At 35.9% G+C, this 23014-nt stretch overlaps 1 protein-coding gene across 4 annotated transcripts in view; it reads left to right on the top strand.

Moving 5' to 3' along the window:
* LOC113113646 (testican-1-like) overlaps positions 1-23014 on the top strand; it is a 224592-nt gene that overhangs the window by 92492 nt on the left and 109086 nt on the right. For 2 of the 4 annotated variants that reach the window (XM_026280018.1, XM_026280019.1), the window contains exons 3-4: positions 12317-12325; positions 17296-17341. In XM_026280018.1, coding sequence (XP_026135803.1) covers positions 12317-12325; positions 17296-17341 — 55 coding nt within the window. The remainder of the gene's footprint in view (positions 1-12316; positions 12326-17295; positions 17342-23014) is intronic. The other 2 variants (XM_026280020.1, XM_026280021.1) reach the window with 2 other exon arrangements.

Raw genomic sequence — 23014 nt, 5'->3', positions numbered from 1 at the left:
ACGTTTTGCTCTCTTTGCCATCGTCACTCTTTGTATTAAGCGGGAGTTTTCGTACTGTTATGCGTGTACCGCGCTCGTTCTTGTTGTGTGTGACTGACAGACAGCCTCAGCGGCGCGCATGCGAGTTCTTGCAGATCTCACAGAAAAACGTCTTCATATTGCAAATTAGAAATGTTTGGTAAGATAAAATGTGCACGATAACATTAAGCAAATCTCTTCGCCATCGTCACTCTTTATTATTAAGCAGGAGTTTATGTACAGTTAATGCATGTGCGTGCTCTCGTTGTGGTAGAGCATTCTTCTCTGATGCACATTTGAGTTTAAGTTTTTGTCTTTTGTTACAATCAACACTTAACACTTGCACTCATACACATCATACATCCATGCATTTGCCTTACACTACTGATATTGACATTCACACACCCCATATTTGGATTTTGTTTAAACTGTGTTGGATATTTTTGTTGGATAATTGAATTTATGTTTTGTACCGTTTGTTTTATGGCATGGTCTCCTATCACTTGTTAACAAAGTACTCGTAACAAAGTGGGGGCTCGTCTAATTGGATTTGCGCATTTTGTTGTTAGTTATTTGATTTGGTTTAGTGTGCGTTGTGAATTGATTTAGTAATTTGTTTATGAGCGCTTGTGGGGCACATGAGAGCGAGTGTAGCTTGTTTTCTGTGCGTCTTGATGATTGGTGGTTACGGGGGAATTCCCTTGACGTCATCGTGCTTTTATGGTTAGTTGTTGTGCTCTGGGAGACGTGCCTGTTTGATTAGTTTGGATTCATTTGTTTGTTGGCGTACTCGAGCGGGAGTATTTGGGCATGTGTGGCTGTTTTTAGAGGCCTATGAAGGTACGTGATGATTTGTCAGTGCACTTGTAAGTTTTGGACTGGTGTTTTTTCCTTGTAGGTGCAGCAACGTTTTAAACATATTAAACATATTAACACATTAAACATATTCGATGCTTATGATTTTATTGTTTGTTCAAAAAGTCTAAGAGTGGGAAAGAATGAAATCAATTTATATTAGTCAGTGGCCAATAATAGAGATCATTTAGTTGCCTACAATGACATTTAAGTTAAGTAAAACTAATTTGTTGTCACAACGCATATACAACTAAATTTCATGATAAGAAACAATGCAAGGAGCTAAAAAAATAAATAAATCAACACCTCCTATATAATTGTATGTTACCTATGAAGAACAAGAGAATGGATGTGTGTAAGACATAGTTATGGTCCATGATATTGGCACAGATTCTGTGAAATAAACAGGAGGCGAGACACAAACAGTTGACAGTATGACTGAGATGTTAAGGTGTGTAAAGACAAACAAATAAATAAAACACGTTTTTTTTCTGTGGACCTTAAAGGGTTAGTTCACCCAAAAATGAAAATCTGCCCATAAATTACTCACCCTCAAGTCATCCTATGTGTATATCTTCTTTTCAACGAATCCATTCGGAGATAAAAAATTGTCTTCGATATTTCAAGCCGTTTAATGCCACTCAGTGGGTGTTGCATGCATAAGTTAAAAAGAAGTTCAATAAAAAGCGCCCATCCATTAAAAAAAGTGTCTCACACGGATCTGGTGGGTGAAGGCCTCCTGTAGCGAATAGATGCATTTTTGTAAGAAGAAAATCTATATTCAAAACGTAATTATTACTTTAATGTAGCTTGTGCCAACAGTTGTACACAGAAGCAGCTCTGGAAGGATGACTCCTTAAAGGATTTTGTGTGTGTGTGTGTGGAGGCCTAATAAAACATTGTGGACAGAGAGAGAAAATAAAAGAGTGAGGTCAGTCTGCTCTCCCTTAAATCTCACAATAATTAAGTCATTATTTAATGAGATCCATCCTGAAAAGCATATATAAATATGGATTAATATCCCTTTGAATCAGTCTGAGTTTGACCTTGAGTTCTTTGAGGAATGGGGATTCACACATTTTAAAGCAGGAAAGTGCAAGTTTATCACTGATGGGCTGATAATGTAATGCCTTCATGATGTCAAACAGCCTGTATGTTACATTTCTCATCTCCTGTAGCAGCTGTTGCATGCTGTCACTAAACACAGAGAACATTTGAACTCGTCTCTCCTGTGATCCTCCTGTAAATAGTTTTGAAACGGACGAGAGGAGCAGAGGGTTTAAGAGCCACTCATGTTTTTGCAGAAGCACATGAAATCCTCAGGAACAATTGACTTGTATTGTCTTTTTGAAGCAGGAAACGGCATAAACAGTGCTTTGCGAACAGACATTGTACGTTAAATTGGCTGAAATTGAAGTTTTTTTTTGCTCTTGTTTTTTCATGTTCATGGTCATTTCTTTTGAAATATTACTTTGTCTTTTATTTTGATCTGTTCTTGTGTTCTTGTCTGTGTTCATTGATTGTCTCCTGGTGTTTCTAGTTTAACTCATTAGTTTTGTGATAAATACCCCTTGTGTTTCTCTAGATTATTATCGATGTTTCCTCCAGCAGGTTTAGTAAGGCATGCATGTCAGGTTTATTGTTATGTCATGGGTTTCGGTTTCTTGTTAATGCACTTCCTTTTTATTACTAAATCTGCACGTTTCACAAAATCTGCACTTGAGTTTCGACAAGAAGCCAGTGTTCACAGATTGACATCAGTCCAGTGGGATACAAACATGTTGGCATTCTTGAGAAAAACATTTAAAACCTGTCAGCAACATCCAGTTTAGTTTTACTTTTCTTTTTGTTTTCATTTCGGAAAGTCTATTATCTATGCTATTTACTTCACGTTATGCAGTGGAGACTTTATTATTATTATTATTACTATTATTTGATTTCTCAGTGTTTGTAAACCATTCTGTAATTTATCAGTCAGTATATGTAATACTGTTTACTGTAATATAGCACGTTGTTTGTTTTTGTTAATAAACGTTATGTGAGCTAGTTTGTCATTGTGACCTACTGTTTTATCATTGTTGTGCTTTTTAATTAAGAGTAACAATTAATCCATCTTTTGTTATAGTCTTAAAAAGTAAAAGGTATAGATAAAAGCAAAACAGACAGTTATCTTTTCTTGAAAGTGAAAGCGCACATAACTCGGGTGAAAACGCAGAAAACGAGGAACTCCCATTTACAAAATTTAAATCACAAATGATTATGAGGAAAGAATCCGCTAAATGTTGAACACTTTCGTTTATAACTATACAACTATAAACTATGATAAAAGTTCATCAGCATGCATTGATAAATCCCGTATTGTCAAAAAAAAAAAAAAAAAAAAGTAATATAAATGGCGACTGAGCAACTGAGAAAGTTAGTTGCAAAAGAGCGACCAGTGCGAAGAATGAGTCATAAATCCCAAAAATTAGAGTTCTGGAATCAGCAAAGCATCAGTTTATAAATGTGTTTTATATTTTAGAAGAGAAAAAATAAAACTTGTTACAGAGGTGACTTATTCAACTAATTGTATGTTTATATTAAATTAATAACACTAATCCATAATGTGCCTTAAAATATTCCGCACTCAAACACATGCACAAAGTTTGGCACAAAAAACAGGCAAAATTAGACTAATGATTATTAATGTGTTGGACAAAAAGAGACATTTTAATTATTTATTAATAAACTAGTGTTTTCTGACTCCTTGTCGGTTGCAATGATGCAATTCTCAGTGGTGACTCTCATCTCTGCAGTACTGGGCCTTTAGAGAGAAATGCAACTTTCATACAAATTACATAATTAGGGAGTATCTGATTTTCTTTTGAATTGGTTCATTTAAAAGTAAGTTTTTCAAGCTTTTTCATTTCTCATGTCTGTGAGGCAACCATGAGTGTTGGTTCTTTTTTGTGACCCACTCCAGTTCAGTGTTACAGAGATGGCTGAAAGCATATCCTGTTTGTTCTTATTATTTTACAAAAGCACAAAGTTATGTTGTTATCATGAGTTTACAGAAATAAAATAAATATCTAACTGATTTTAAGTTGTTTCACTATCAGGAAGAGTGATGGTGCTGGCACCAATGTGTGACGTCACATTTGACAGATTCTGTGAACGGCTTGCTCTAAGAAAAATGTTTTATAGAGATTTAAAAATAAGAAGCATGTGAATTTTTATCATTTTAGGGTGGTTGTGGACACACACTGCCAACACACATTTATGTTCAAACAACATGTAAAAGTGAATTCTGCATAATTTTTGCCCTAATATCTAATAATAATGTATGAAAACATCTCTTGAACACCAATCACAAAACCTTTCCGGTTTTTATGTAGCTTCAAGTGCGTCTCAGAAGGAGGATGAATGATGGAGGGATGAAGTACAATCCCACAAGTCCTCCAGCGTGAGGAATACTGCATGAGTTTCTCTCTTCCGGAGTGTGTTATGGATAAACTCTCTCCGGCTTCTCCAGTCCCGCAGGAGTCTGCAGGGAAGCAGACGGGCCATGTTAAAACTAAACGAACACATTGATTTATTTCCTCTGTGAAGTGGGACCGGGCTCATGGGAATGACATGTGTCAGATAACACACACACACACACACACTCAGCGTGGAGGCACTAGAAACACGTCTCGTGCTGGTGCGGACAGGCTCCGTATCTGTGATGGGATCAAGCAGTCATCGGTACAGAAGGTGAACTCACCTCCTGTTATCACACACACCTCGTCACGCTGAGTTTGGATGTGAGAAATCGAGTGTGCAGCAGGCGCCGCGTGTGCCATCAGTTCTGTGTCTGGAAGCATCTCATACTTCTGCTTTCTATTTCGATTTCATGTGTTTCACTGGGCTTGGATCATTTGGATCGTAAGCCATGTTCGGACTGGATTCAGTTGATGTCAGTACATTTTTTATACTTTTTAAGGAGTAGTTTATGTACTGGTGAAAGTATTTGTTCTATAAAAAGTGCTTCAAAAACAAGAACAGGTAAAAGAAATGAGCGAATTGACATGCTAATAAAAACTTTGGCTTTAGTATATTTTTGCATTTATGCAGTCGCTGCAATCGCTGTGTTTATTGAAAAGATGTTTGGATCTTGAATTTTATTTGCTTTATTTACAGTAGTTTTTGAACACTGTTTATTGTTCTTTAAAGGACTTGTTTATTTCACTTATGTATGTTCATGTGTACTATTTTGTGCACAATTAATTAGAACAGCTAAATGTATTATGTGATTGGTCACTGATCAGAAGCACAGTGTTGCTATCAAAACTGAAACTGAAAGAATTAAATCTGTTTTTGTTCACTGAAATAAAGATTAAATAAATATTAGATTTAAAAATGAAAAATAAATTAAAATATATTAAAGCTAAATAGAAATAGAAAAAAACAATAAAATGACAAAAACATATGAAATGAAAAAGGAAAATATTAAAATAAATACTAATAAAAATATGAATAAAATCTACATATTTTTAAAGATTGATTTTTGGCATTTTTGCCAGATCTTGAAAGGAAGTGAAGTGAGAGGGGGCGGGATCGGGAAAGGTCCTCGATTCTGGATTCGAACTCGGGACGCTCTTAGCTCAACAGCGCTGTATGTCAGCTATCGTTACCAATAAACACTATATTAGTATAGAAAAAAAACAAACTAAAATAACACTGGACACTAATACAATAAGCATTATACCGTATTTTTCGCACCTGAGTATAAGTCGCATCAGAAAATATGTCATGATGAGGAAAAAAACATATATAAGTCGCACTGGACTATAAGTCGCATTTATTTAGAACCAAGAGAAAACATTACCATCTACAGCCACAAGAGGGCGCTCTGTGTTTTCAGTGTAGTCTACAGGAGAACTGAGCAGCATAGAGCGCCCTCTCGCGGCTGGAGACGGTAATGTTTTCTCTTGGTTCATTTCTCTCGGTTCATGTCAAATTAATTTTGATAAATAAGTCGCACCTGACTATAAGTCGCAGGACCAGCCAAACTTTGCAAAAAAGTGCGACTTATAGTCCGGAAAATACGATAAATTCAATTTACATTCACATTTATGCAATCGACAGATGCTTTTATCCAGAATGACTGACATTTTATAAATTCTTGCTTTTCCTGAGAATCAAACCCATGACTATGGTGTTGCTAGCTCTGTGATCTATTGTCTGAACTACAGGAAAATAAAGCAATATGTTTAATTTCAATCTAAACAAGATCTTTGTAATTATGGAGGCTTGTTTGGTGTATTTATAAACAGATTAAGCGAGTTTACAGTGTGCTGATGATGTTTGTGGAGTCATGGATGATTTCCTGTCTACTCAACCGTTTCGGAGTTTTTGGTTTGTGTTCTGTAGACACCACACACATCCATCTCACCCGCTCATGTGTCTTTGTTTGACTAATTATTTTGGATTAGTGAGTGTTTATTGATTGAATTAAGCTGACAGTCACAGCACTTTCATTCAGAAGCTAGTTTCTGTTTTCATCGTTTCAGATTTTCCATGTCATTTGTCACAAACGTTAAGCAACAAAGCGTATCAAGTTATTTAGCACAAGTTTGATTTTTATTGAAAGAAAATATATTGGTCAGACAAAAAAAGGATTTATACACTAACAAACACTTTGATTCTCTCAGAGACTGTCATGGAGATGAAGCAAACACATCTTTCTCTGAAACACACAGCTGTAATTGATCAGGAAAACAAAGTTTGCATGATTTACTTGCTTTACTTGATTATCCAGTCATCATTTGTAAGAAAAATCTGTGTTTTTAAAATATAATTATAAGGTTTTTTTTGTGAATTTTTCTTTGTTTATCTTTCAATCATTGTATTACATTACATTTAATGTTTTGATCAACAAATTAAGCATTTAAATACTTAAATACTAAGACATTATTGGAGATACAGAGTGACGAGTTATATTTGTCATTTTAGTATCTGCTCGACTGTTATGAAACCTCATTGATTTACATTACAATCAGAATTTCATCTTCAGTTTTATGTCTATAAATAACAGCCCCTGCACCAAATTTCATTTTTGTGCTCAGCTTGGGCCTTGGAATAAAACGGAGCTGAATTTGTTATTTTTTTCTCCATATCCTCACTATTTTAGACTATATGAGCCATAGAAGCCTGATGGATCAAATACTGTATGATGCTCAACACACTTCAGGTCTGAAGATTCAATAAACTGTTCCATTTCCATTTTATTTTTGACTAGGCCTATTCTTTTATATGTCAGGCTTTACAAGGCAAAATCTGCTGGATTCAGTTGCACACAGCATCATATTTGAAACTATTTTTAACTTGACATGCAACACTTCTACTACAAAGTGTTGAAAAAACCAAAGAGACGCCTTACAAGAGCCAAAAGATGTCTGTTTGATTCATGTCTGCATAGACCAACAATTAAAAAAAATGGCACAGATGGGTCTCGGCCCATCCTCCCGAAATCCCTGAGAACTGGCTTTATTTATCTGTCGTGTACTTGAGCAGTCAGAACGACAAACCTGCACATCGCTCATAAACACAGGTCTCAGCACTCTCTGCTCTTGTGCTCCAGCGGGACCTGTAAACTTTACATGGGCCGTTATGTTCCCTCTGATGACGCTGTAAAGTTTGCATGTCAGATGGCGCCGCTCTGAAGCTCTCCGAGTCTCTGGTTTTTGATACGCTACAGCAGGAGAGAGCCACAGGCTGTGTGGTGTGCTATCAGACAACACCAGAGGAGAAATCAAGAGGAACGGAGAGAGAGACTTGGTGTTTATTTTTAGAAAATCTCATGTGTCTGAGCTGTTAACCTCTAGACCCCTCATTACTGCATTTCCCATAATCCTTTGGCTTTCAGTTTTGCCAATAAGCGAGTTTGTGGTGTTTCACCTTGATGTGAGTAAGCATGTCTGTAATACCTGAAGAAAGCCAACTGTTAGTTTTCCAGTACATCTTGTGCTTTAGCTGTGCTCACAGGATTTCAGTTCCAGATGTTCAGATATCAAGGCAATTCACAGGAAAAAATAAAATAAATAAAAAGATGCTAATTTTAATGGTAAAATGGTAATAAAAATAATTATATTTAATATAATTAGAGATAATATTATAGTTTTTTATATGTTTAATTCATTGTTATTTTAAATGGTTTTTTCCATTTCTTTTGTTTATATTTTTTTATTTTAGTTTTAAATCTAGTTTTTCAAATTAAACTAAATGAAAATGAGAAATGTTGAATTAGCAACTAGAGGAAATAAAGTAATTTAAATGCTATTTTATTTCAGTTAACATTTTAATTAAAGTATTTTTTTAATTGTTTTAGTGAAACTAAATATAACATTGCTGTTTCTCTTGATATATATGGTGAAAAACGTATAGGTCGAATGGCACATTCATGTAAATAATGCTATTTTTAGAAAAAAAAAAAATGTTGCTTTGTTTTATTTTATTTTTTGCATTATTTTCATGTTATGTGTGTTTCCATTATGGTGTTTTATGTTTGTGTGTATGACAGTGTACATAGAAAAGTCTAGAATAGTCGTTTACTTTTTCTACTATTTTATATATATATATTAAATTTTATATATAATTTATGTTATTTGTGATTAAATTTGATTCATCACGTGACTTTCTCTTTATGACCTTAGGTTTTAGGTTGCTAATCAGTTTATTATAAACTTGGGGTGTGCGATATGGAGATTTTTGGTTGTGGACGATAAAAATGTCTCCACGATCTGCTTTTGGAGAAATATTGTAGTATTGTGCTACAGCACACATTCTATCAGTTGCAGTTCTGGCGCCTCTGTATCAATATACTGTACAATGCAACATACATTAACGTCAGTGTTAACTCTGCGGTAGGACACTGCACTTATTCACAATCACAAAAGTACATTATTTGCATTAAAAATTTTGCTGGTTAATCATTTCATTTGCATGCTGTTCTGATGCACTTTTCCAGTGCATACAGCTGAAGCGTGCACACAAAAGCCTGTCAAATAGTGCCTAGTTACTGAAGTTATGTATGGCATCTGATTGTGCTAATACTGTCATAAACACACAAGGTTTATATATAAACACAGTTGCTTAAAGTGAAAGTAAACAACTGAGGGAAATACGGATGCGTGCATGAATGTTAGATGTGTGCAGCTTTAAAGGGACAGAACTAAAAACCTGCTGCCGCTTGTCATTAAAGGGATAGTTCACTCAAAATTATTTCTGTCATTATTTACTCACTTGTATGTTGTCCCAGACCTGTATTAATTTCTTTCTGGCGCTAAACACAAAAGAAGGTATTTTAAGTAAGTAACCAAACAGTAGCCGGTCCCCATTGAATTTAATAATATAATATTAACAGAAAAAATAAACTCATTCAGGTTTAAAACAGCCTGAGAGTGAATTATGGTTTTAAAATAAAACACTATGACAGAATTAACAGACAGATGACAGAATTTTTATTTTTGGGTTAACTATTCTTTTAATGTTAATACAACAACAAAACACAAAAAACACAAAGCTCTTTAATAGAGAACTTCCATTAGAATCAATTTACATATGTAGCGTTTAAGTATATAGTGTTTTACTTTTTATATTTCTTAATTCAGTACTGCTGAATAGACGTACTGTTTTATTCGTATTATGTTTATTTGTAATTTGTGTATGTTTGTTCTTATTCTGTGTTAACAAAGATAAAATAATGACTTTAATGATAAAATAATGAAAATAAAGATTTTTTTTATCTTTGCTAAATTTAGCCTAAATATCTGCCATTCTTTTTTATTTTATGCTTTGTTACCTTAAAAAAATAAAAATAAATAATATATATATATATATATATATATATATATATATAATTATTTTTTTAAACGGGAAATTAGTTTTGCTGTACTGCTCAGACAAATCAACATGACAAAGAATCTTGATAAAATTGTGAATTTCTAAAAAAGATTGTAATATGATCATTTTTGCCATAGTGCCCACCACTTTTACAAAGGTAAAAAAAAAAAAGGAGTCAGCTTTTAGTATTTGTTATTTAATGTTTTTATTACTGTAAATTTGAGGTAAATCTGTAAAACTACAAATGTTGAGACCATATATTTAACAGCAAAGATCTGGCAACCAGAGGTACCATTTTCTTTACATAGATGTTATTTTTTACAGATTTTCTTTTGTACTTAGATGGGTTAAACAGCAAATCCTAAACCCTCTGAGCTGAAGAAGTGAGAGGAAACAATGAGAAAAGAAAGGAAAGCGCTGAGCTTCTGAGAAGAGCTGCAGCGACGGCTTGTGATGTTTGTGATAGATTAGCATATCAAACACAGTCAAGCGTGACTCCGACTTTGACAGTATTTAGATGGATTTTCGAAGAACTAATAGAGTTAGTTAAACCACACGCAATTAACATTCAAATGACCAAAACAGTGTTGATACAGAGAAATTAAGCATTAATTGAATTGAAAAATGGCCTCTTCAGATCGATGCGGATGATTTGAATGCAAATGCATGTTGCTTTTATATTTTTACTTGTTTTTTTCCCACTTCTTCATTCTGTCTGCACTCGCCCTCGAAAATAGAAATGAGAGTGTGAACAAGTGCTTTGGTGAAATTAGGGCAGGATTTGAGTGATTTTCTCAAATGAATGATGTTGGGTTTGGTTTAAAAGAAGCCAATGCTTTCTGAATGAAGGGCAGGTTTAAAAACCACGAGATCCATCTAATAACCCATGAATCTATTACTCCATGTTAATGCTCTCATGAATGATTGATAACTAATTAAAATCCAATGTGATTTCATTAGAACTCGTTTTTATATGAAAAGTGTAATGTCAAGTTCAGTAAATGCATTACAGCCTTGGGGTATTCAAACACCTCGACTTTCCGTTTGAATAGGAAATGCATTAATTCAGGAAAGAAAACGGCATTAAACAAATTAATCATTTTCATAATATCTACACTTAAGTAGTTAATTAACAATATTATCAATATTGTAATATCTTGATATTATTATAATCACATGAGAAGTTGAAACGATATGTCTTCTGGGCAAGTGTTTTAGTTTTTCAAATATATGTAAACTTCTTATTTTAACATAAAAGGTCTTTAAAGTTGTGTTTTGGGCCATTATGCTTTGGCACAGTATTTGTCAAATGAACTTAAACCGAAAGCACAATATTCCTTGATCGAGTCTATTTGTGCTGCCCATTTCAAAGTGAAGTCTCTTTTCATTGAAACTGGAGGTTTCCTTCAAAATAAAAGCTCTACTGTCATCTCCATTGTAATAAAAGCTTAATAGTGCAGCATGAATTGCTGACAGCTAGCAGTAAAAAAAAAAAAAAAAAGAGGAAACAAGTTCCTAAATAGTCCTACTGTAGTGTAAAACAAAAATACTTTTAGATTAGTATGCCTATTATTATCATATTGGCTGTTTATTAGTACTTATAAAGCACATATTCTGCATGATCATATTCTACATCCCTAATTCTAACAATAACTCAGCTTAACAAATACCTTACAGACTATTAATATTCAGCAAATTGTGAGTTTATTGAGGCAAAATTCATAGTTAATGGTTTGTTAATAGTGAGAATTGGACCTTAAAATACAGCGTGACCGGTTTTCATACTCAATAGAAACTCAGTGGTGTTGTGTGTGTGTTCGTCCTCTAAGTTTAAGATCTTAATATTGATTTATTGTGTTTATTCCAAACATTTTATCAGCTGCTGGGACAAAAGCTGTTTGGTGAAAGACCTCAAGAGCTGAAGTATTTATTAATAATGATCATGTCTTTATCTCAAAGATGTGTACGTGCACCGCTGTTATTGTTTTCTTCCTCAGTTGCGAGCGGCAGCTATAATGCTTTCAGAATTACATGTCTTCTCTCATAATATCCTGTATCACTTCACACATGAAATAACCCACAGGGTGTGTGTTTTTCTATGGATACATGTTGGTGTGTGTGTGTGTGTGTGTGTGTTGGTGTGTTCTTGTCCCAGCTGGATACATCATTGAAATCATTTTTTTATTGATTGATATTTCATTGGTTTGAATCACTCATGTTTGATTCTAAGACCCAGCATTTTTTATGTATTATAAGACACATTTCAGCAGTAACACACTCATGCTTATGTTGTTATATCTGTGATTTGGCTGTAATCAATGAGTTAACAATAAGTAACTCAAATTTTGCGTTCACTTTATCTGTTTTAGCTCCTGATTTGTTTATTTCAAATCTGTTCCAGTGATGTGCATCACTGATTTTATGCTAATGATGCTTTCCTTAGTGAGATATGATATGCAATCTGTTTAAGTAAATGATACTTCCTCATTAAATCTCCAAAACATTTTACAGTTTTCATTGATCATTTGATGACTGATAACCTGATTTTAATCTCTTTCTCTTTTTCTGCTTTCTTGATAAGGAGGTTGAGGTAAGATAAACAATTTAACATTTTTGTATACAAAGATTTTTCACTTGTTTAGTAACATCCACAATCCTCTCTTCTTTCTCTGTGCGTATGTGTACACCGTTCAAAAGTTTCAGTAAGATTCATCAAGAATGCCTTCAATTGATCAAAGGGACAGTCAAAACATTTTAAATGTTACAAAAGATTTATATTTCAAAAAAATGTTATTCTTTTGAACATTCTATTCATCAAATAATCCTAAAATAAATAAATAAACACATTACATTTGAAAACATATTTAAACAGAAAACAGTTAAAATATTAATAATATTTCACAATCATTACAGTATTTTTACTCAAATAAATGCAGCCTTGGCGGGCAGAAAAAGCTTCATTCAAAAACATAAAACATTTTCTTACAAAATTTGAGAATATTTGTTTATATATATATATATATATATTATATATATATAATTTATTTCAAATTTTGGGGTAAGTAGTTTTTTCTACACACAATATAGAAGCATCAAAATCTTTTTCTCTCTATATGTTAATTAAAACTCTAATCTGCTCAGTGGTTGTGAGGTAGTTCTGCATTTAAAACAGCGTGTGGTGTGTGTGTGTGTGTGTGTTGTCAGTGGGACTTTATCTGTCAGCTTTAGTGTGTTCGTCTGCTCTGTCCTGCTGCCGTCCTCACTCAACATCACACACACACACACACTCGCACGCGGCCGTCTCTGAGTGTACGGCTGACCTGTCATGCCCGCGGGCTCTAAACTGTCAACGCAGAACAACATCAGAGAGCAGGAGTGGGAGCGAGAGAGTGAAGGGACGAGTGAGCAAACAGAAAGTGAAAGGAAAGCAGAGGAACAAACACGCAGCCAGAGTCAGTTATTCTCCTGTGAACTGGGAGACAGTTTCTGACTTTTCTCAAACACACTCCAGCCGCGCTGTCTGTCTGCGGGGCAAACATGAGATGGATAATCTGACAGCAGATAACCACCAGCCTGCCCGCAACACTCATTTACCTAAACCACAGAGAGACAGAGGGGAAGATCAAATGAATCTGTGGACCCAATTCCTGTCTGTGATAGTTATTTGTGCAGCAGGTGTTATGTTGTCGTGTGTGGGTTACAGATAAACGCTCTCGCGCTCATCCGCATGCCGCTAAAACCTCTCTCACTAGCTGTTTTGTAGCCACAATTAAAAAAATGTGAAATGCATATGGAGACAAAGAGATACAGAGAGAATCACATTACAGAACTGCATCAACTTGCAACGTCACCCACTGACCTGAGATATACACAATAGTGACTGACTTCATCTTCAACACTACATCTGGGGGTAGTGTTGTAAACTCACAAGCTTCTTTTTGTCAAATGATCTGATTCCAAAGTGTGTTTGTAATGGAAGTTTGTTTTCGTAATGGAATGAAAACATAAAACTGACTTGATGTAGATGCAGAAAAAAAGTCAGAATTGTTAGAACTAAACTCAGAATTACAACACAGAAGTCTGAATTTTGATATATATATATATATATATATATATATATATATTGAGATATATATATATTGAGATATATTATGAGATATAAAAAGTCAGAATTATGAGAAAACAGATTGTGAGATATGAAATTCACAATTACTAGAATAATATGTTTTTTAAATATTATAAACAGACTTACAAAAAAAATCTGAATTGTGAAAAATAAGTTTCAGAAATATAATGGAAAAAAGTCAGAATTGTGAATTTCATGAAAAAAAAAAAGAAGTAAGAAAAAGTTAAGAGTTACCTTTTTTATTTTGTTGCGGATGTTTCAGTATTTTCATATCCATTGCAATGACATTCAAGCATTAAGTGTTGACATGTTTTTGGAGATTGTATACTCAGACAGTATCTTGTGTTTGAAGGACACTGAATGTTGAAGGAGCAGGAGCAATAACACGGTCCGAATGTAAATGACTGTGCAGCTTGAAGTGCATTAGTGTTTTGATTCAGTCAGCACACTCAAATCTACTTCAGATGTAATGGTTATATTAAAAGCCATGTTTTTCTGATTTTAAAAATAATGAGATTTTCTCAGAAACGTTAGCATGTACCATGTGTGCGTTTTATGACTAGACTTTCAAAACATATATTCCTAGTTAAGATGTGCAATAGTTTCCTGTATTTAGTTTATAATAATTATGTTGCTGAGTGTGTTTTTGTTCTGGTATCTTTGGATAGAAATTAAAATAACATTTTCCATGTTTGTCACCTTAAACTGATTTCCAGGTGTGTTTAACTTTTATAAGGACAGTTTTTCCCAACCATATTAGATATATGCATCATCTTTTATGTCAGATTCAAACAATTCAGTTTGAATAATAAGACTGTCAAATGAAATCAGTATCAACAAAATAATTTTTATTTTCACTGCAGAAGTGACACAGAAGCAGGATCTAAATTAGCACTGATATTGCAATTACAACTGCATGGATAATCTTATTAGATTAAAGTTTTATAAATAACATTTTGAATATTAAAATATGAAATGTTCCTTCAAAATGAATTGATACTCTGAAATTGAAACTAAAACCAACAGCAGGTGGCGGTGAGAAAGATTTAATGAGCTAGTCATTGAGTCATTTATTCAAATGATTTTTCAAATGACTGATTCATTCAGAAACAAAGCAAGTGACTCTTCATGGATGAATCATTGATTTGTTCAAAAATGCTTATTCATCTGCCATCTGAACTATGTTTGAGACTATTTTCATTGGTAAAATACAGCAAAAACCAACAATATTGTGTCTAAAATGTAACTCACAATATTAACTTATTGAACTTCAGTATCCCATTATCAAAACAATAACATTTATAAACTATAACATATTAAATATATCATATAGATATTTCTATAAAAAATGATTCAAAAATGTTTTTTGTGTGTGTGTCTGTGAGTGATATATAAAATGGCAAAACAAAAAAATGTGATATTTTAGATAATGCATCTTGCGCACCGATGATTCCCGATGCTGAATATTCATTACTGTAAACACATTTCTGCTTGTTTTTACAAGATCTTTTAATCTTAACTTGTATTGAACCCAAAGCGTTCAAAGACAACTCGCAAAGGTCATCATTTCCACTGAGAGAAGTTTGGCTGCTGTGTATAAAGGTTACAGCAGCGCCGTTCGGTTTATGAAAGTTTGCGGGCTTCTGCTTCATCACGCAGATTTGCAGACTCAGATTTTGTCATTCTGAGGGTAAAATGAGTTTCACCTTTCCCTCAGTTCCCCTTTGATTTGGAGCCATGAGCCCACAGACACATTTGGCCTAGTTTTGCTAAGACCACCGTAAACTTTGAGCAGAATTATAGCCTGGCTTTCGCTCACGGCCTGAGAGCTGTAGCTTATAGATGTTTACACTGGAATGATACACTGGAGGTCTTCTGTAGCTTACCAACAGATGTAACTTATTCTCGCACAAGTTATTGTTTTTAATTACATTCTTAATTTAAATGAACCACATATTTTACACTAAAACATCAGTCTGCTGGAAGCTAAAGAGCCCCTAATGAGAGTTTGATGTCAAAGATGTGTTTATCCAGCCCATAGCGGCTCCACTTTGGGACAGGACTGTGTTAGCGATCGGATTTGAAAAGCCCTTATAATGCAGCAGACGTCGCTAATGTTGTGTGAGATCCACCTGAAGTCTGTCGCTGAGATGAAATCAGATCTCTCTCACTCGCTGTCATTATTCCACTTTCATAAAACAGTCTTGAACCGGAACAATTCCAAACCAGATCAATCTGAATAACTACTATTAATTTAGTATTTAATATGTCTAAATGATGTATAATTGTCCATGAAGGCTAGAATTGAAAAACTCCTTATATTCAGGTGTGCAGAATGATTAGGCATGTTTTCTTTTACAGATAAAATGAGCCTAAAAAGAGGTTTAACTCAGACTGAAAAGAAAAAAATTACTGCTTCTAAAACTCACTGAAAAAAAAATATGATCAGAATATCAATTTGTCTAATAATTATGCATGCGGTGTATACTTTATGATAAGGGTTATCAGTCAAGTGTTATTTATTATATTGTTATTTATTATTTTATTTCATTTTATTCTGTGTATTGTGAAATTTTTGCATTTAGTGTTAACCAAATGCATGCAGCTTTTTAATGGGCGGAATAAATAAGTTTTGATTTTATGAAATGATGTATGGTGATGTATGGCTTAGATCTGTTGTATTCCCATATGTTTAAGAGAGACGAGAAGAGAAATGGTTTGTTTGCATTATCACAGTGCAGCACCTAGAGAGGCAGGGTAAATCAAATATGCTTGGGATACAGATAAAGGCTGCTGTAACGCATAGGATTTAGCATTTTTATGTTGTACCTTTACGACTACATTTCCAGGTAAAGTAATTTTGTCTAGTAATAGTGTTAAGAAGTTGTTTGAGAAGTCGTTTTTGGAAGCAACATTGCATACATCAAAAATTTATGTATATATATTTCTTTTTTCTTTTGCAACTTCGTGAATATACTTTAAAACTCCTGTTTCTGGTCAAGAAAATTTTCAATGTTTAGTAGTATTTTTTTTTAAACAATATTGCCAACCCCAAAATAATCAAATAGATCCGGGTGAACATTTAACCACTAAAAACCGAAAAGTAGTAGACACCACTGACTGGTCCACATCTAAAAATATAGTGTGTAACAAAAGAGACCTGCGATAGAAGGAGAATCAGACTTGAGTTTGGCTCAATCCTTGAAATGAATACCTCCGCAGACAGTCCATTTACTACACAGCTTTCATTAAAAACATCAGCAAACAGTCTGTCTGTACACTTATATCGGTGTCAGACCAGAAGTCATCCTCTCTGTCTTTTCTCACATCTTCCTTCAATCATAAAGCTATTTTCTTCTTTCTGAAGGTCGTGACGGTAGCATTGAAGCTTGTCTGTGAGGATTTTAAATGTGTTCCATTGTGTGTTTCTATAGGACGATTACTTCAGAACCTGGAACCCCAACAAAGCACAGGACCAAGGTAAGAAGATTCAGCAAAAGCGTGTGTTTCTTGTTCACAAACATTTTCTCTGTGGCTTTTATCCATTTATCCTGCTGACCCTATAGTCTCGCCTCTATCTTGCTCTCCTAACCGTCCTACATGCTGTATCTCTACCCAGATTAATCATAAAAACTCCAATCAAGTGCTGGAATCTTCATTTCAGTGTATCGATCCTCCTCTCTGCTCCAGACATGAATCAATAGAGCAAGCCAGAAACACACACATATAGCTAAATGAAGACATATCATAGACTTCTATTGTTTTTATAGAAAGATAATTGCAATTATCTTTTACAATTATCTCCAACCCACATCCTAAGTCAAAAAGTGTGTATTTAATTCATGAATGGTTTTATGATTGAGGGCATTAGATTAAGTCCAATTCTTTAGACTAGAGAGCAATTTGTGCTCAAATTATAGCAAACACACACCCAGCATTTATTAAAAAGGATGTAAATCTAACACATTCTCAATAATCAGGGAAATAACAAAACTCAAATGAGCAGAATTCATTTCAGTGGTCAGATTCTGTTTTGTTTCTGTTGGTGTACCTGTGGTAATAATTAATTGTGCACAATCACAATGTTTTTACCTCATTTCGAGTATTTGGTCAAGCCTGTCCTAGTGAAAAATAAATATACTTAAATGTATTTGAATTACATTTATTTTATGTTACAAATACATTTTCATATTTAAGTACTTAATAAAATGCTGTGCAATTGTACCTGTATTGTGCTAAACTGGTATACTTAAAATCTGCAGTAGTGCTAAAGATATACTGAAGTATATTTGATTGTGCTAAAATGGAACTTTTGCAAGTATACTTCAGGCACACTATAAATATTTAGCATTTAAAGACCAATATTATTCAAAGATCATATAATCAACACCAAAAGTGACATTAAAACACATTTTAGACTTAATATTAAGAAATTTGCTTTGTGCACAAGTAGTATTCCAAATAAAATGTCATTATAACTTTTATATCGGTAAGGGCCAGTTTTACTAAACAGGGCAAATTCGTGTGAGAGGGCAATTCCAAAACAGCACAGATGGCCATGGAAATTTAAAGTGTTCTTTCTAAATAAATTAATACATGTGGAAAAATCATCTCCCTTCTACCACGCCCTCTCTGTTTCCTGCAATGCGTTCTCCTAGCAAAGAAATTAATGATAAATAATAGTGTAAATATTAGTAAAATGTGTTAAATACGCTCCTCCCATAAATGTTGCATCAGAAAGGGAAACTCCTAGAAATGCATATTCAAAAGGTCAGGTGGCAAAATGACTGTCAACGCCTTTTCTGCGCTAATTAGTCACTGTGCGTCTTTAGTAAAACCTGACAGTACTATTTTAATGCCAAAAGGTGTTTTAAGCTGATAACAGCTGTTAGTAAAAATGTCCATAAGACTCACGTTATCTTTAAGTAATTAATAGATTTGAACTATACTTAGGATGAAATAAATGTATTTTAAATATATGACTTTTTACTAGGGTCATGTTTGAATGACTCATGAAAGGGGTCATATGACGTTGTTTAAAATAACATTCTTTTGTGTATTTGGTGTAATGCAATGTGTTTATGCGGTTTAAGTTTAAAAAAATAACACATTCTTTTCCTCATAATGTACATTATTGTTGCTCCTCTATGCCCAGCCTTTCTGAACCCCGCTGATTTTTTTAAAGCTCATGGTTCTGAAAAGCGAGGTGTGATCTGATTGGCCAGCTATACAGTGCGGTGTGCAATCTGGCAACCATTCGGACGCAAACACTCTCTCCTCATTGCGGAAGCACCACAAACAAGCTGGAGTTAGCAATCTGAGTGAAAACGTCATTCAGCCGCTCTGTGTTCCTTCATGAGATCTCGATTGTATTGTCTACGATTGTCACTGTTGTGTGAAAAGAGAAACATAGGCTATGGCAATGTGGAATTGCTAATAGGAATTCTAGTCATTTGATATAGACAGAGGGAGTGTATAAGTATTTGGTAATATATATATATATATATATATATATATATATATATATATATATATATATATATATATATCTGTGTGTGTGTGTGTGTGTGCGTGTGCGTTAGTGAGTTTGTATATATATATATATATATATATATATATATAAAGAAACACCTATGTGCTTCAGCAAATAGCTCCCCATCTGTTATTATCCCAGTTAAATTATTTCCCCAAGTTTTTATTTTGATTATATTTATATATTTTATATTTATTATATTTTTATTTATTTTGATTATTTAAATGCAAATGAAAACATATAGAGAAATATATCAAATATCGTAACAAATTTGACAATATTGAGATTTTTTTTCTTCATATATCACCAACCAAAAAACAATAAAACCCATTACAAATGAGGTATTGGCTGCATCCAGTGGGGACATAATTACTGATTATAATGACTTATACTGTCTTTTTACATGTTGCATTGCATTGTGCTGCGTTTCGCACCATGTCTGCATTTGTGATCAGAGAAATGACAAACAACATGCGCTACTCTACACTGCTCAAAACTCATGTTTGAATCGTCAGTGACAAATTCTTTAAATATGAAAATGTTCTGACAGGCTGTTAGTCAGAAGCGCCAGACTGTCCTTGCAAAATTCTCTGCCATAAAAAGCACTGCATACAGTACATCTGAATATTTGGGTTGTAAATACAACTTAACTACTTATTTCTAGTTGTGTCCTGTTTAGGAAGAACAAACAAAGTATTTTCGCTTTCACAATGAAACACACAGCGTATCCACGACATGGCAACGGCGACAACAGCAAGAATAAAAGTTGCGCCTTGTTTCTTTGCTTTAAAATTTATGCAAATCTTCCCACACAGTGAAATAGACATGTGGGGCTGTGTTTGAATGAGGCGTTTTAGGTAGGAGTGGTTGAATCTAAACTTTTTTAAAGAAGGTTCCCTTTCGAAAGGGAACTTCGACAATACGTCATCGACGCTATGGGGAACACCTCAGGTGTGACAGGTGTCTGAAATCAAATATCAACTCACAGCAATCATGCTGACCAGCGACAGCCGTGAATCATCAGCTTGAATGATGAGCGTGAGACCTGGATATAAAAAAAGCGCCTTGAAACCATGACAATATCCTTTTCGTCTTCAGGGACTGTTTTGTCTGATTTAAATGTCTGCTTACAGCGAAAATGAAACACACATCTAAGGCAAGTCCTTAAAGTTTTGTGAAATGTGCTGAACCGTGCCCAAGATATTTGTCACCGGGTGACACTCACGAGATGCGTGTGTACTGTTTGGGTGAAGAGCACGCACAGGATGCTCTTGAGGGAGCGTCCTGTGCAAATTGTGAGCGTTTTTCTATGAGAACACTCCGCTCTCGTCGGGCTCTCTTCTCGAGGGAAGAGAGTTCAGCATCCAGTCTTCGCGGATCGGGTCTCGCTCGTGCCGAGGCAGAGCAGCATTGCGCTTCATGGGGCTCCGAGATGGAGCTCGCTGACAGTCTCGAGAGGGGCGTTAACCTCTCGGACGCGTCATCGGCTGACGAGAGTGAGCTGCAGGTGGATGACGGAGACTTTTCTCCTACTGATACTCCAGCAAGTGCTCTTCGGGCTGGGCAAGAGATGGCTGAGGAGGATGATTTAGATCCTCAACCTCGTCAGCCATCCTGCCCCGTGTACGCAGAGTTGGTGGAAGTTATGGAGCGTGCCACTGACAAACTTCAGTTGCCATGGCGGCGCGCTCAGGGAGAGATCGTTCGCGTCGTTTGGACGATCGTTTTTTCCCTGAACATAGACCACCAGCTCAGCAGAGCCTTCCATTACTTCCTAATCTCCATTAAGAGATCGAGAGGGCATGGAAGAAACCATACTCTGCCCGCATTCATCAACATCAGCAGGGTAATTTCGCTGATGTTGAGGGGATCGGGGAGTATGGTTATGTGTCGATGCCGCCCATTGACGAGATGTTTGCGAACTATCTCGTATCTGGGCAGGTGTCGACACTAAAAGCTCAGACTCTGCCATCCAAGCCCCTTAAAACCACGGCTCGCTTGAATGGAAGAGCGTACACGACCGTGATCGGCCGATCGATGGCGGCGATGGTGGCCACGGAGAGGCATCTGTGGCTCAACTTGGCTGATATCAGGGAGAAAGAAAAATCCCTTCTCCTTGATTCACCAGTTTCGCCTGCTAAACTTTTTGGCACCTCCATTGAGGCGGTGGTTGGAAAGTTTAGGGAAGCGAAGGCGCGCTCAGCCGCATTTAAGTGTATACCGCTGAGATCCGGGCCCCTGCCCAGGCAGACAGGACCAGAGGTCTAGTGTTGCCTCTCGTGCGCCCCCTCCATGGAGGAGTAGGACACAGAGGAGACGAGCCTCCCGCAAGAAAAGGGACTTAAGGGAGGTCATTCGGCACAAGCGCAGCAACGCTCAGTGGAAGTAGGGTTTGATCTCCCTGGAGGGCTTTTTCTACCAGCCCTCTCCCTCTTCTTGACTCCCCAGGCGTTTACGTTACACCAGCCCTGGGGATGGGCCTTAAAATGAAAACTATGTTCTGATGGCCCACCGTAGCAACTGGTTAATGTGAGCGCCTCTTTTAGGCATGTAAAAGTGGTGGACCCCAGATTCATTGAGAACTCTCTGGAGAGTCTTCATTCTGAACGCCGCAGGTGAACTTTTTAGTTTGTACAATTCTGTGTATATAACTAACACTGATTTGTATTTCTCTACAGACCTTGTTCCCTGTATAGACCTAGGGGATCATTCTTAGAGGAGCAATTAAAGTATTGGACTTTAGGGCCCTGAGGCCTCCCCCAGTTGGTGGCTAGAACGAATTAGGAAGAAGCTCAAAGAAGATTTGGCTTCTGTGCTGAGTATGTGAGGGCCTTCCTGTCATAACATTTTATATGCGTGGTGGGCCACCGTTCATTTCTGTTTAGCCTCAGGGCTATTAGCCACCCAGGGGTAGAGTAGTTGGTCTTCCTAAAAAAAAAAAAAAAAACTTCTTTAGGTCTAGACTGACGCTGGCGCTTCATATAGATCGTCAAATAGATGTCCTGCCTATCGGTTTGTGACATTGGCATCCTGAGTACTCGCTCCCCTGAGCTCTGCAAGGTTTCAGTAGGTTGAGTGTTTCACAGCCTCTCAATCAAGTAGGCTGTGGCTCCTTCGAGCCCTCAGGTAGATCTATGCTTGTAGGTCGGCCCTCATCCGGGCCGCCTCTGTAGCTGGCCTAGGCTATGCTAGGGATATTTGAGGCGTGTTGCTAAGTATAGCTGCCGCATTCATTATGTGTTAGGCTTCCTCCCCTAGATTTCAGCCTCCTCCCTTAAATGGGAGTTGTTGGCCAAGGCCCGCCCCTTTCTCTGCATTCAGGGGTGATAAAGTAATGCAGGGTGGTAGCTGAGGTAGGATCAGTCTGGCAGGGTTAGGCCATCTTTCGCTCTGCGAAGTGACAGTTTGTCAGACCCTGCCGAACAGAGATGTTTTTTGGGCCTCTAAAGCTGGCTCCACTCAGCCCTTTGAGCTAATCGCTCGAAAATGGATTGAAGTGGGTTGGCTTGCAATTTAGACCCCCGCTCCCCTAGGCTGGTTGCAGGACAAATCCCTGTCATCCTTTGGAGCCACTTGCAGGCCTGCTCCCTGTCTAACATTGCAGGGGCATATGGTTGTTA

This window comes from Carassius auratus, chromosome 14 (genome assembly GCF_003368295.1).
Source record: "Carassius auratus strain Wakin chromosome 14, ASM336829v1, whole genome shotgun sequence".
Lineage (NCBI taxonomy): Eukaryota > Metazoa > Chordata > Actinopteri > Cypriniformes > Cyprinidae > Carassius > Carassius auratus.
Note: the sequence above shows the minus strand (reverse complement) of the source record. Positions and strands in the feature narration are given on the sequence as shown.